At 56.1% G+C, this 11,270-nt stretch overlaps 4 protein-coding genes across 4 annotated transcripts; 2 read left to right on the top strand and 2 right to left on the bottom strand.

Moving 5' to 3' along the window:
* Window positions 1–383: 383 nt before the first annotated feature.
* AB675_11588 (uncharacterized protein) lies at window positions 384–1,696 on the top strand (the record flags this gene model as incomplete). The annotated part of the gene is made up of 2 exons (XM_018140448.1): window positions 384–608; window positions 662–1,696. 2 exons carry the CDS (start codon window positions 384–386, stop codon window positions 1,694–1,696), a joined length of 1,260 nt encoding a protein of 419 aa, XP_017999895.1.
* A 90-nt stretch (window positions 1,697–1,786) lies between these two features.
* Window positions 1,787–4,245, bottom strand: AB675_11587 (Complex I intermediate-associated protein 84, mitochondrial; the record flags this gene model as incomplete). Its single annotated transcript, XM_018140447.1, has 2 exons — window positions 1,787–2,722; window positions 2,863–4,245. 2 exons carry the CDS (start codon window positions 4,243–4,245, stop codon window positions 1,787–1,789), a joined length of 2,319 nt encoding a protein of 772 aa, XP_017999924.1.
* Window positions 4,246–4,698: 453 nt separating this feature from the next.
* Window positions 4,699–5,421, top strand: AB675_11586 (uncharacterized protein; the record flags this gene model as incomplete). Its single annotated transcript, XM_018140446.1, has 1 exon — window positions 4,699–5,421. One exon carries the CDS (start codon window positions 4,699–4,701, stop codon window positions 5,419–5,421), a length of 723 nt encoding a protein of 240 aa, XP_017999875.1.
* Window positions 5,422–5,700: 279 nt separating this feature from the next.
* On the bottom strand, window positions 5,701–11,179 carry AB675_11585 (General negative regulator of transcription subunit 4; the record flags this gene model as incomplete). Its single annotated transcript, XM_018140445.1, has 6 exons — window positions 5,701–6,006; window positions 6,313–8,363; window positions 8,876–10,088; window positions 10,136–10,957; window positions 11,010–11,076; window positions 11,133–11,179. 6 exons carry the CDS (start codon window positions 11,177–11,179, stop codon window positions 5,701–5,703), a joined length of 4,506 nt encoding a protein of 1,501 aa, XP_018000078.1.
* Between the last annotated feature and the right edge of the window lie 91 nt (window positions 11,180–11,270).

Raw genomic sequence — 11,270 nt, 5'->3', positions numbered from 1 at the left:
TGACGACTACTACTAGGTACCTAGGTATTCGAGAATGCCAAGGCGATAGACTTGCTTCATCGGAACTACGTTCTACCAATTGTTCTTCACGACGGTAAAACACGCCTTCGCATGAGCCTAGATGACCCCTCGTAGGCAGCAACGGTGTAGCAAATGATGGTATTGACATCCAAGACCCGCAGGTTCGGCTCTGCATTGTTTGTGCAACCCGAGTGTTTTCACGCTCGCATCATGTGTGCCACTGATCGGTTGATCGCGTGGAGGTTTGCCATGATCCCACGGACGTCAGCAACCTCTAGCACTGGAATGTACAGATGAAATCCGTTGCGAGTCGAGCACAAATCAACATCCCACCTCACCAGATGGCTTTCACAAGGGCGACCATGCTCGCCGGCTACCTCGTCGTTCTACTCGCCCAGTCCACTATGATCTCTGCGCAAGGGCCTCTAGGAAGCTTCAATATCGAGCCCTCCTCGATCTCTGTCTCAGGATTTTCTTCTGGTGGTTTCATGGCAGCCCAGCTCGGCATTGCCTACTCATCACTCTTTCAATCCGGCTTTGGCGTCTTCGCCGGCGGCCCCTACGACTGTGCTCGCGACCAAGACAACGTATGGCTTCACCGCACAACGACATAATATAGTCCATTCTGACAATGTTCCAGTTTCAGAACTGTATGTTCAACGCCACACCAATGATAACACAGCCCATCGCCAACGTGAAATCCTTCGGTGCAGATGGCAGCATTGATCCTCTGACCAATCTCCTCGACCGTCGCGTCTACCTTCAAGCAGGCGCACTCGACGATGTTATTGGACTAAGCATCACCAATCTCCTCCATCTACAGCTCTTGCAGTTCACCAAAGCAGAGAATGTCGTGTTCGTGACGCTCGCTGATGCAGGACACGCCATGCCGACCGATCAGGATTCGAAAGTCGAAGGCTTCAGCCCATGTAACGAGAGCATCAGCCCATATATCTCGAATTGTGGCTATGATGGAGCGGGTGCTGTTCTCAAGTGGCTCTATGGCAACCTCAACGAGCGTAACGATCTAATCGAGGGCTCAGGCTCGCTCACGCCCTTCTTGCAGACCGGCCCTCTCGGAGCTCCAGGCCTTGCAGACACAGGATACATCTACATTCCTGAGACATGCCAGCGGCGGCACCAGCAGCAGCATCACGCTGCACCGCACACTGACGATGGACACTTTCCGCGCCCGAGGTCACGATCCCCACCACCACCACGACCCTGCAAGCTCCACCTCGCCCTCCACGGCTGCACCATGAACGTCCAAACGATCGGCGACCTCTTCATCGCCCACGCCGGCTACAACGCCTGGGCCGACACGAATGACATGATCGTCCTCTACCCGCAGACCACGACCGACAACGAGACCTACGACACATGGTCAGGACATATAGCCAACGAAAACGCCTGCTTCGACTGGATCGGGCAGTACGGCGATTCGGACCGAAGGCTCGACAGCGGAGGTGGAGAGCACATGCGCGCTATCGTGGCGATGGTAAGACGAGTCGCTGGTCTTGATGAGGAGGCGCAGAGTGGGAAGGGGAAGGACGATGAGGAGAGGCTCAGGGCGTGGGGCAGGAGTTGGGACGAACTGGAGACGAGGCAGCCAACGCCGCAGCCTCAGCCACGGATGCCAGTGTCTTACAAGTGGTGGCACATGATTGTGCCCTAAGGACGAATGAGACCTTCCGTCCACATGCAGGAGGCCTCTGTCGTTCCAGCGCACACGGACTTCATCTGCCGCCCATGTACAAAGCTACTCTCAGTCCATACCCGTCTGCTTCACCACAACCGGCTCCGCAATCCTCATCATCTTCACGCTCTCCGCCAGCCTAGGATCATACTCGCCCCTCCCAAACAACAACTCATCATCCACCTCGATATCCCGATTGATATTGAAATACCTCACCTCCCACTCCTCATCAATCCAGTCTCCCATCGCCTCCAAATCTTCCCACAGCTCCGGATACCTCTTCCGCGCCCACGCCTCCACCTCGTCCTTTCGGTACTGCCACGGAATCGTATTGTAGAACGTCCCTATGGTAGTCGCGTCAGGCGGCACACCGATATCCTCCTCCATGCACTCGATCAGCTCGATCACGTTTTCGAATTGGCTCTGACCGGCAAGCGCACCAATATAGCACTCATACAGGTCTTTCGTAATGATAAGGTCCCATTTCTGCATGAGCGCCATGATCCGTCGTGCTTCCTCGCCACCGGCGCCGACCCACGCCTCGCAGGCGCGTAGGGCGAGTTTGAAGGTGCTTAGCGTGGGGCCCTCGCGCGAATCGAGGATCTTCCAGTAGTGGTCGATGATTGCCGAGAAGGGCGTTTGGCAGGGGACATAAGCTGCCATCATGGCGTTGTGGACTTTAGTGGTCTGCTGGACGCGCACATCAAGCTTCAGCATATTGTAGACCTGTTGCAAGCCATCGACATCACGACATTTGGCAATGCCGTAGAAACACTGCGCGTATGCTTCGTCATCGGGCCGCACATCGTCCTGACGCATGCGCATGTGTGCGAAGACGAGACAGGCCAGGTCAGAGCGTTTGCGTTCGAAGAAGGAGTCCATGATGAGCAGGCGCTCCGAACGTGGTGTTTCGGGGAAGGCACCCCGAAACATCTCGTAAGCATTGAATGCGTTCTGGTCTTTGACAGCTGGGTTGACGATGTATTCCTTGAGCACGGCTGCGATCTTGGCTCGGTCTGCAGCGGCGAAAGCACCAAGCGGGGTCGGAGTAACGTGAAGACTTCCATCAGGTCGTCTTGTCGTAATAGTAGCGATGATAGAGTAGCTAGTGTTTCCGCTTCCACAAGCCCCTCTATGTCACCTACCTGAGCAACAACACGCATGATGAGCTGGTAGTCTGCGTCCTGCGCCGCGAGCATCCTGATGTACCGGTTCAGGGCCGGTACATCAGAACGAGTCGTCGACATGTCCTGGATACACATGCCCTCGAATGCCTCCCTTGCCGCATTAAGATCTCCAGCAGAGACGTCGTAGTCCAGCTTCAAGGCGTAGGTCTCTGCGTCAGGCACAGCTCCTGCTTCCTGCGCCAACTGGATGTATGAGGCTGCCAGAGCAGTATCTTTCCTAATGTAGGCGTACTTGACCAACTGATTCATGTCACTCATGTCAATCTCCGCACCATTTTGAAGCATTTCCTGCATCAACTCTGCAAGCTCTTGCGTACTTGCGCCTCGTGCCGCCCGCCAGCTGAGAAATGCTCCTGATGCGCCAGGTTGGGTCACTTCCGACTTGTTTAGCTCCTTATCTGGAAGCGGTTGCTTAGCATCCACGCAGTATTGCAAAAAAGTCGACAGGGCAGTGCCCTCGATTCGGAGACCGCCAACGTCACGAGCAAGCTGCAGCAGCTCTTTTGCTGATTGTAGGTCTCCATTCTTGCACAGGTAGCGTAGCACGCTCGAGGAGACTGTGCCGGTATGGTCGAAATCATGAATGTCCGTATGTTCCAACATCAGTTTCTGCTTGCCCTCCGCTGCAAGGCCGATCCATAAGCTTGTCCAAGCATCGTCATCGTACTCCGCTACACTGAGCGTCCGCATTACTGACCAAGCCTCTTCCGCAGCACCAGAGCTTGCCAACGCGCTGGCAAACAACATCTCAGCGTCCTCAGCCGCGACGTCGTGATGCTTGAGTTCGTCCCGCACAGCTCTCGCGAGCTCTTGTATGTCGCTTCGATGAATGCCTTCTCCAGACACTGGCAGCGACAGTGCACGCAATACATCGAGCAGGTCAGCCGCACCCAGTGTTTTCGGAGTGTCATCGTCTGACACCCATTTCTCCTGTATCAAGTGATTGAGTGACTGCGCGACCAGAAAAACCTCATTGCGCTTCAATCCCCGCTCCGCCTTCAAGCGAGTCTTGACGAAGAAACGGATCGCCTCGACCAGTTTCTCTTCCTGCGGCGGTCTTGTATTCGCTCTGGTCGCCTCTACAAATTCTGATAATCTTTCTAGTGCTGTCTCGATATTGTCTGTGGTGGACTTCGCCGCAGCCAGATCAGGCTTGAATCCACCGATGGCGACTCCGAAGAAGGACCTTCGTTGTTGTCGTCGTGCGTGCTGTGATCGAGGCGGAGCATTGTGAGGGAGTGCAGCGGATGTACACCGTAGTGGGCAGCTTGCGGAGTGGTATGGCCGATTCGCGAGAATAGCTCGAAATACTCGACGCGTGAGGGCTGATTGCGACTTCATGTTGGCGCGGTCAGGTAGTACTGACTGACATCCGAATGCGCTGTCGCTGCTTGCAACTGTTCCTCACGGTCAATGATGCTTTTCGAGATCCCTCCGCTCCAATAGGAGCAGCTCTGTCACGAACTCGCGAGTTCCTCGGCAGGGCTCGCGCTGCGCGGCCGCTTTTACTAAACCCTCTATCTCCGATATGGCTGCTTTTACCATGACCGACAACGGCAATGGAAATCGACTCAGATCCATCAGCCCGAAGCGTCGGCGACGTCAGCTTCAGCTTCGACTGTATATAGATCAGTAACCCGCATGATACGAACACACTCTTTCCCGTATATATGTAGACAAAAGTACTGAGCGACACCACATCAGCAACTCGCCTCCACCAACCTCAACCACGTTTGCCTACGAATCGCCTCGTTGCCTTGTTTAGCCTCCCTCAGACCCACGTCGAGCCCAGACATGGCCACAAACGGCACTACAGCCTTCTCACATCCGCCATTCCTTCCAAAGTCAGTCTCATTCCCCAACAACCAAACATACGAGCTCATACGCCCCATCACCGAGCTTAGAAGTTGCCACGACGGCGAGCCCGCCGAGTCACGCATCATTTTCATCTGCAGACAGCCCGGCATTGAGCAGGACTACATCCTGAAGATCAAAGTCCAGATCCCCGGCGGCGACCGTCGCCCCCAGAACACCCCCCACCCGGGCCCAAGCACAACGACAGCGGAGGAGCTGAAAGCCTTGTCGATCTTCACGAAAGCCGACCTCCCTCACGTCCCCCATCTGATCACATCTACTATACAGCCTCAGCCGTCCAACGGCCCTTTACCAGGCGGCTACATCAGTTACCTCGTGATGAGCCTCCTCCCAGGCCAACCTCTCTTTACACTGAACTACTGGTCGTTACCCAGCACAGTGCACGAGGTCATACGGCCCAAATTCCTGGAGGTCCTCAGGGCGGTCTACGCAGCAGGGGTGGAGCCAGTGGACTGCGGTCTGCGGAACGTGATGTGGGACGAGGCTACCCAGACGTGTGGAATCATTGATCTCGAGCTGTGGCGGGCGACGGAGGAGGGCCAAGGCATTGGAGATGAGCTGAAGGAGTTGCAGCGGTGGGGCCTGAGCAGAAGACCGCCGGCAAAGGATTGGTGGGCCGAGTGGAACACACACGGCCGGTAACAACAATCATGCCAGATCTACTATTTTAATGACGCGGGATCGTGCCTTCGCGTTCCGGATCGAAAGCACCATGGCAAGAGGCAGGCGCCACTGACATGTTGGTCTTTCTACTTATCTGAATGCGAGCGCTCGACCGGGTCGGTACAGGTACAGGTAGAACAGTGATAGTACAGTTCAGCCGACCGGCGCTCCCGCCGTAGCGCCTCGACACCTTTACCCAGGCTGTAAGTTCCAACACCAGAGTCCAACAACGAATGTACAGGGCAGGCAGTTAACGACTCAAGCCTTGACCAACCCCCCAACCCACTTCTGAACCTCCTTATTTCGTTTTCCACCACCCCTGTCCAACCGCTCAACCTCCTTCCGACTCGCATCAAACTCCCGCTGCGTCTCCAACATGCGCTTGTGCAATTCCTGCACATTCAAAGCCGGCAGGTAGACCGCTCTTTCCCTCGCCTTGTTCTCCACTGCACCTCCACTTTCCATCCCGCCCTGACGAGCATTGTTGTTCTGAGGCTGAGATACATGGCGTTGTTGTGCGGCATTTGCCCCGGCAGCACGAGCCTGTGCCGCCATGTACTCGTCCTCCGCTCTCGCAGCCGCGATATCGTGAGGCGTCAGCGGAGGTAAGTCGTCATCTTCGTCGTCATACTCATACTCCTCGCCTTCCTCCAATAGTTCTTCGTCATCAACACCCTCATCCCCTTCATCCAACAACTCATCTTCAAGCTCATCATCAAGCTCATCCCCTTCGTCATCTTCATCTTCTTCGTCTCCTTCCTCGTACACCCAGACCACACCCTTAGATTCACCACGACGAATAAGCTCCTCAACCCCGCCCTCAAGATTAATATGATCCGGACCCCTCGGCCCCGAATCCTCGAGCCTCACATCCAGCCCTTGCATCCCACCTAGCCCCTCACCCCACTGCTCACGATACACCGCTCTGCGCTCCTCGAGATCCAGCACCGTATCAATCTCCTCCGAAGATAAATGCCGCAGAACCGTGCCAGAAGGCGTAATGAGCGCAGTCTTCTGCAGATCCTCCTTCGCACCACTGTTGACCGCAGCCGCGTCCTCCCCGATAACCACCACGCCACCACCCAACAACTCCCGACGCTGCGAGCGCGGAACGTAGAGGTAGCCGAACGCAGAAGTGGAGGTATACCCGTGCGCGTCCAGGTATTCCTGGCCCTTGCGGGAGTCCGCGGGTAGCTTGAATTCCTTCGAAGCGAAGCTTGGTGGGTTCACGAAGGGATGGTCCTTTAGGCGCATTTCGTTCTCGAAGGATGCTGACACTGCAGAGAGCAGCTCGTTCGCTGAGGGTGCGTGCATGTTGAGGAGTTCTGCTAGTTTGTCGGGATCCGGACTTTGTGCTTGGCTGTTGCCAGCTATAGCAGCGTCGACGTACAGTTGCGCTAGGGTGTACGGAGGCATTGGCGTGCTTGGGCCCGCATCCTCAATTGGAGAGGGCGGTGAGCTGGGCTGTTGTGAAGGTGTGGCTTTCGTCGGCGTACTCAGTTCGACTCCAGTGTCCGCAGCGGTTTGGACCTCTTCGGAGACTTGCTGTATTTCGGTGCCTACCAGCTTCGTCGACTTGTCTTCCTTGGCAGAAGGCATGTCCTTCTCGCCGGGAGTCTTGCTAGCGGACGCAACGTTTCCAGCAGCCACAGTCTCACTCGCCTTCTTGACCTTCTCCTTCTTCTGCTTCTTCTGCCTCGCCAGAATCGGGCCTACCTCCTCAGCGGGACTCGCAACCGTCTTCTCAGCAACAGCAGCCTTGGCGGGACTTGCGGCCACAATTCCTCTAGCAGCAGCGGCCTCGACTTCAGCCAGCTTCGCCTTCTCCCGTCTCTCCTTCTTCAGCTGATTCTTGGTCTTGGTCCGCTCAGGCGCACTCCCCACGATGCTAGCGCCCGCGGCCTGCGACAAAGGCGGAGTACTGCTACGACTGGCCACTTCGCTGATCATCCGACTGTGAGTGTGTGTTGATGCAGGGTGCGACACTTCCGACATGGGAGTGCTTGGCCGCGAAGTGCTCACGTTGGCCCCATCGAAATGTCTCGTCGGCAGCACGGCGGAAGAAATCGACAGCTGACGGGATGGCGGAAGGGTGGGGAAGTGCTGTGCATCTCGAACAGGGACGGCGGATGATGTAGAGCCAAGTGTCGACTTCTCGGTTGCGGCTGTGCCAAGGTTCGGAGTAACTTGGTCGGTCGTCCCGGATGCGGGCTTCGATGTCGTCGTGCTTGCAGTAGTTGTCAGTCGAAGCGTGCGAGGCCGCGGGCCTGGTACGACATCGGTGCTTGCGGTCGTGGCCGGAGTCGACGGTCGAGGGCTTTCGGTCACAGGAACCTCTGGAAGGACTACAGGTGCGCTAGTAGACTTTTCGGGCTTTGCTGACACCGTGGCCTCTTTGCTGGCAGGCTTGACTGGCGATGTCTCCTTTTGCTTAGACTTGGGTGCGGGCTTCTTGGTAGGCGAGGCTGTGAGCGCCTCATCTGCATCGATCGTCGCCGCATTCTTGGACTCGGCAGGTCCGTTGTCCTTGCCCCTCGGAACCGGTGACCCAAGACTCGTGGTGGTTTGTGTGGCGAGCGGCTTAGGCTTTGCTTCATTCTGGTCGGCAGGTGGAGCCTTTGGTTGCTCTATCTTGGCAGGTTCCTTCTGTGCTTTGCTTGGCCGCACTACAGCTGACAGATCTGGGACGACCGGCAGTACAGCACCAGAGACAGTGCGCGCCAGCTTTGAGCCTATTGGCGTGCCTGACCTCTCGGGCGTAGCTACTCCGGTTCCGGGCGCTGACAATAGAGGATGAGCGTGAGTCTCGAAACCAGGAGGTACTTTAGGCGTGGAAGCTCTGCTGTGAAATGAAGATACTCTCGAGTGAAGCGGACGCGGATCCACAGGCGCAGGAAGAGGAGGATAGTTACTGTCGTCGACTATAGGCAAGTCAGTAAGCTTCCATGCACGAACATCAAAGGACCAAAACAATTAACAAGTGGCGGTCTAGTGGGCCGCAGCGGGTATGCTCTCAGTGGCCTGGCAGGACGTTTCTATCATACAGAAAAGGCGAGGTACACTGAAACAGCGACAGGAGCCGGGTAGGTCCTGAGATGTGTAAGAACTTGTTCTGTTGGTTTGTGATGCTGGCAGACCTCAAGAGGTAGCCAGGGGTATGCTAACATACATGAGGTCGTGAACCATCGACACATGCCGAATCCTTGGGAGAGAATGGAACGTGTTCTCGTTGAGCGCCGGACTGAATGTTTCCCCGAATGTTTTGAGCTCCATGGCAGAGGCCTCCATGGGTCTTCTCTGCACACCCCAACGCCAAACGAAAATCGATATTATAATGAGCAATGTCGCCGAGCGCCGTGATTTGTCATGATCAATCACCAGCCTCGAGCATACCCGCCACCACCGTAAGAATTCATATGTTGCTGGTACCCACCTTGGTTGGCCCCGCCGTACAGGCCTTGCCCCTGCCCGCCGGCGTTACCGGTACGTGCTTGAAGGATGCTTGGATCGGCAAGATGCTCTACACCTCCTGAAGAGGAAGTGTTAGCATGTCTGTGCTTCTTCCCCTTCTTCCGCTGCTTGACGAGGCCAGGATCCTGATATGCAACGGAAGCATATTGAGCGTAGAGCGGATTGGCGTGGCCAAGAGCGGAGGAGGCAGGGGCGTTGGACGACGGCGGAGACGAACGAAGGGGGTTGTTTTGTAAAGAGAAGAGCAACTCACGTTTAGCATCTGGACCAGCACCAGTTCCACTTCGCGCACGCATGTGCATGTCAGTATTGTCTTTGGCTGTACCAAAGCCAGGATTGGTGAAGCCTTGTCCGTGAGAGAACATGCCTCCGCCACTGACTGGGGGTGTACCGGAGGTCGGGAGACCAGGCGGTGGTCCCTGAACGCCGCTCGTGTAGAAGCCTTGCTGCTGTTGGCCCTGGAATCGTGACTGTGTCGACTTGGCATCGTTGTTGAAGTACCGCGAGCCATGTCGTTGATGGTTCTTGATCTGGTCGTACTGAGCTTGGCTGTATTGTGGCGCACTGCGGTCAAAGTCGGACATCTCGAAAGCGGTGTTCTGTGTCGGTGCTTGTAGACCCGGAGCGGGCAAGTTGCCGGACTGTTGAGCGAGTTGTCGTAGGTGCTGAGGTGTGAGACTGCGCGAGCCAAATTGGTCACCAACACCCGGTGGTCTCGAGATCGCTCCTCGTGCTGCAGTCCGTGGGTTGTCCTCGGGCTCGCCACCTAGCGCCAGGCTTCCGGCACCCATGTCAACGTCGTCCATGGCTTCCTCTGCAGTGGCTGTGGCTTGTTCCTCGAGCGTTGATTTGACTTTAGCCTCCTCTTCAGCCCGCTCTGCAGCTGCCTTGTCCGCCATGGCTCGACGCTTGGCGCCACCTTCCGGGTCGATGAGTGTAGGAAAGTCTTGCATCCTCTCCTTCTCTTCTTCTGACAAGTATGCATCGCTGAAGGTGAAGCGGAACGTACCAGAGCTGACCGTCCTGAGCACATGGTCGAAAATCAGTTGATCCGGATCAGTAGTCTTGGGCTTCGGCGGCGGCTTAGCGGCTGCCACGGGCGTTGGCGCTGGCTTGGTCTTTGGTTCAGGCTCAGGTGTTTCGGCGATGACCTCTTTGGGCTTGGATTCTGTCCTCTGAGATGCCAGTGAGGAATGGGTGATTTGGGGACTCGGTGTAGCACGGCTCGTCTGGCTAAGAGACGTGCCTTGGTCGCCGCAGGCCCATTCGCCCAGCCAACACTAGATGGTAGAGCGGAACCGTCTGCGGATGCCTTGCGATCATCGGAATTGTCGCTTCCTTGGCGTGCCATGGGCTGAGATGAGACTGATTGCGTGGTGGACGTTGGACGTGGTGGTGGGGCCATAGCTTGCGTCGGCTTCGGTTTGGGTGCGTGGGGTTCGTTCTGCAATGAGCTGTGCTGGCCATCTTCGCCCGTTTCGTGCAGGAAGCTGCAGTTCTTGTTTTGGCAGATCTCGCCACGCAAGAAAGCCGAGCAGTATTTGGTGGTACCGTACTGCGCTCGCAGCATGCGATCGCCGTTGGCAGTCCCATCGACCATTGAGATGCATAGCGCAGCGTCCTCTTTACGAGCATATGTGACGTAGACACCGATACCTTGCGTCGTCGACCCTGGCTTGGCCTTACTAACCACGATCTTCTCTATCTCGCCATACTGGCCGAAATACTCAGGGCCGCGGAGAGTCTGTAGCAGAGCCGACTCGTCTTTCATGCTGGGGACAAGGCCAATGACGTAGACGAGATTCTGCTGTTTGACGCGTACACCAGCCAGATTGCGCCGGCTTGAGGCTTCAACTTCACGCTTCTCAGTCTCTTTCCGCTTCGCAGCCAGCTGTTTCTTGTTCTTGTTGAGCTGGTCCGCCTTGAACTCTTCCGCTGTCGGTATCTTGTACTGTATCGTCTTCTCATCGTAGGGCCGCCGGCAGTTCGGACACGTCGATTTCTCATACGTAGTCTTTAACGAATTGAAGCAGAACTGACATATCTACCCTCGGTAAGCATGCGCTTGATAGCCTGTCTGGCGCTTTTGTACATACCTGGTAGCCGCAGGGACATGGGCGAAAGTTCTTGTCGGACAAGTCAAACTCTTCGATACAGAGCGGACTGAATCTCGTGTCAGCTATCATCCCATCCGGTGTATCATCATTAATGCTGCTCACCATGTCTCCTCGTCATCGTCTATGACGGTGTCTTGTGATCGATTCATGATTTGTGGGATGTGTAAAGACCACCTGCGACTCCTTCCTCTCGATTGCTAACAGGCACTCGTTCTCCATGCAATTTGTTTCTCTTTTGTA

This window comes from Cyphellophora attinorum (assembly GCF_001299255.1).
Source record: "Cyphellophora attinorum strain CBS 131958 chromosome Unknown Contig13, whole genome shotgun sequence".
Taxonomy (NCBI): Eukaryota; Fungi; Ascomycota; class Eurotiomycetes; order Chaetothyriales; family Cyphellophoraceae; genus Cyphellophora; species Cyphellophora attinorum.
The sequence above is the reverse complement of the archived record's forward strand: the minus strand, read 5'-3'. Positions and strand labels throughout refer to the sequence as shown.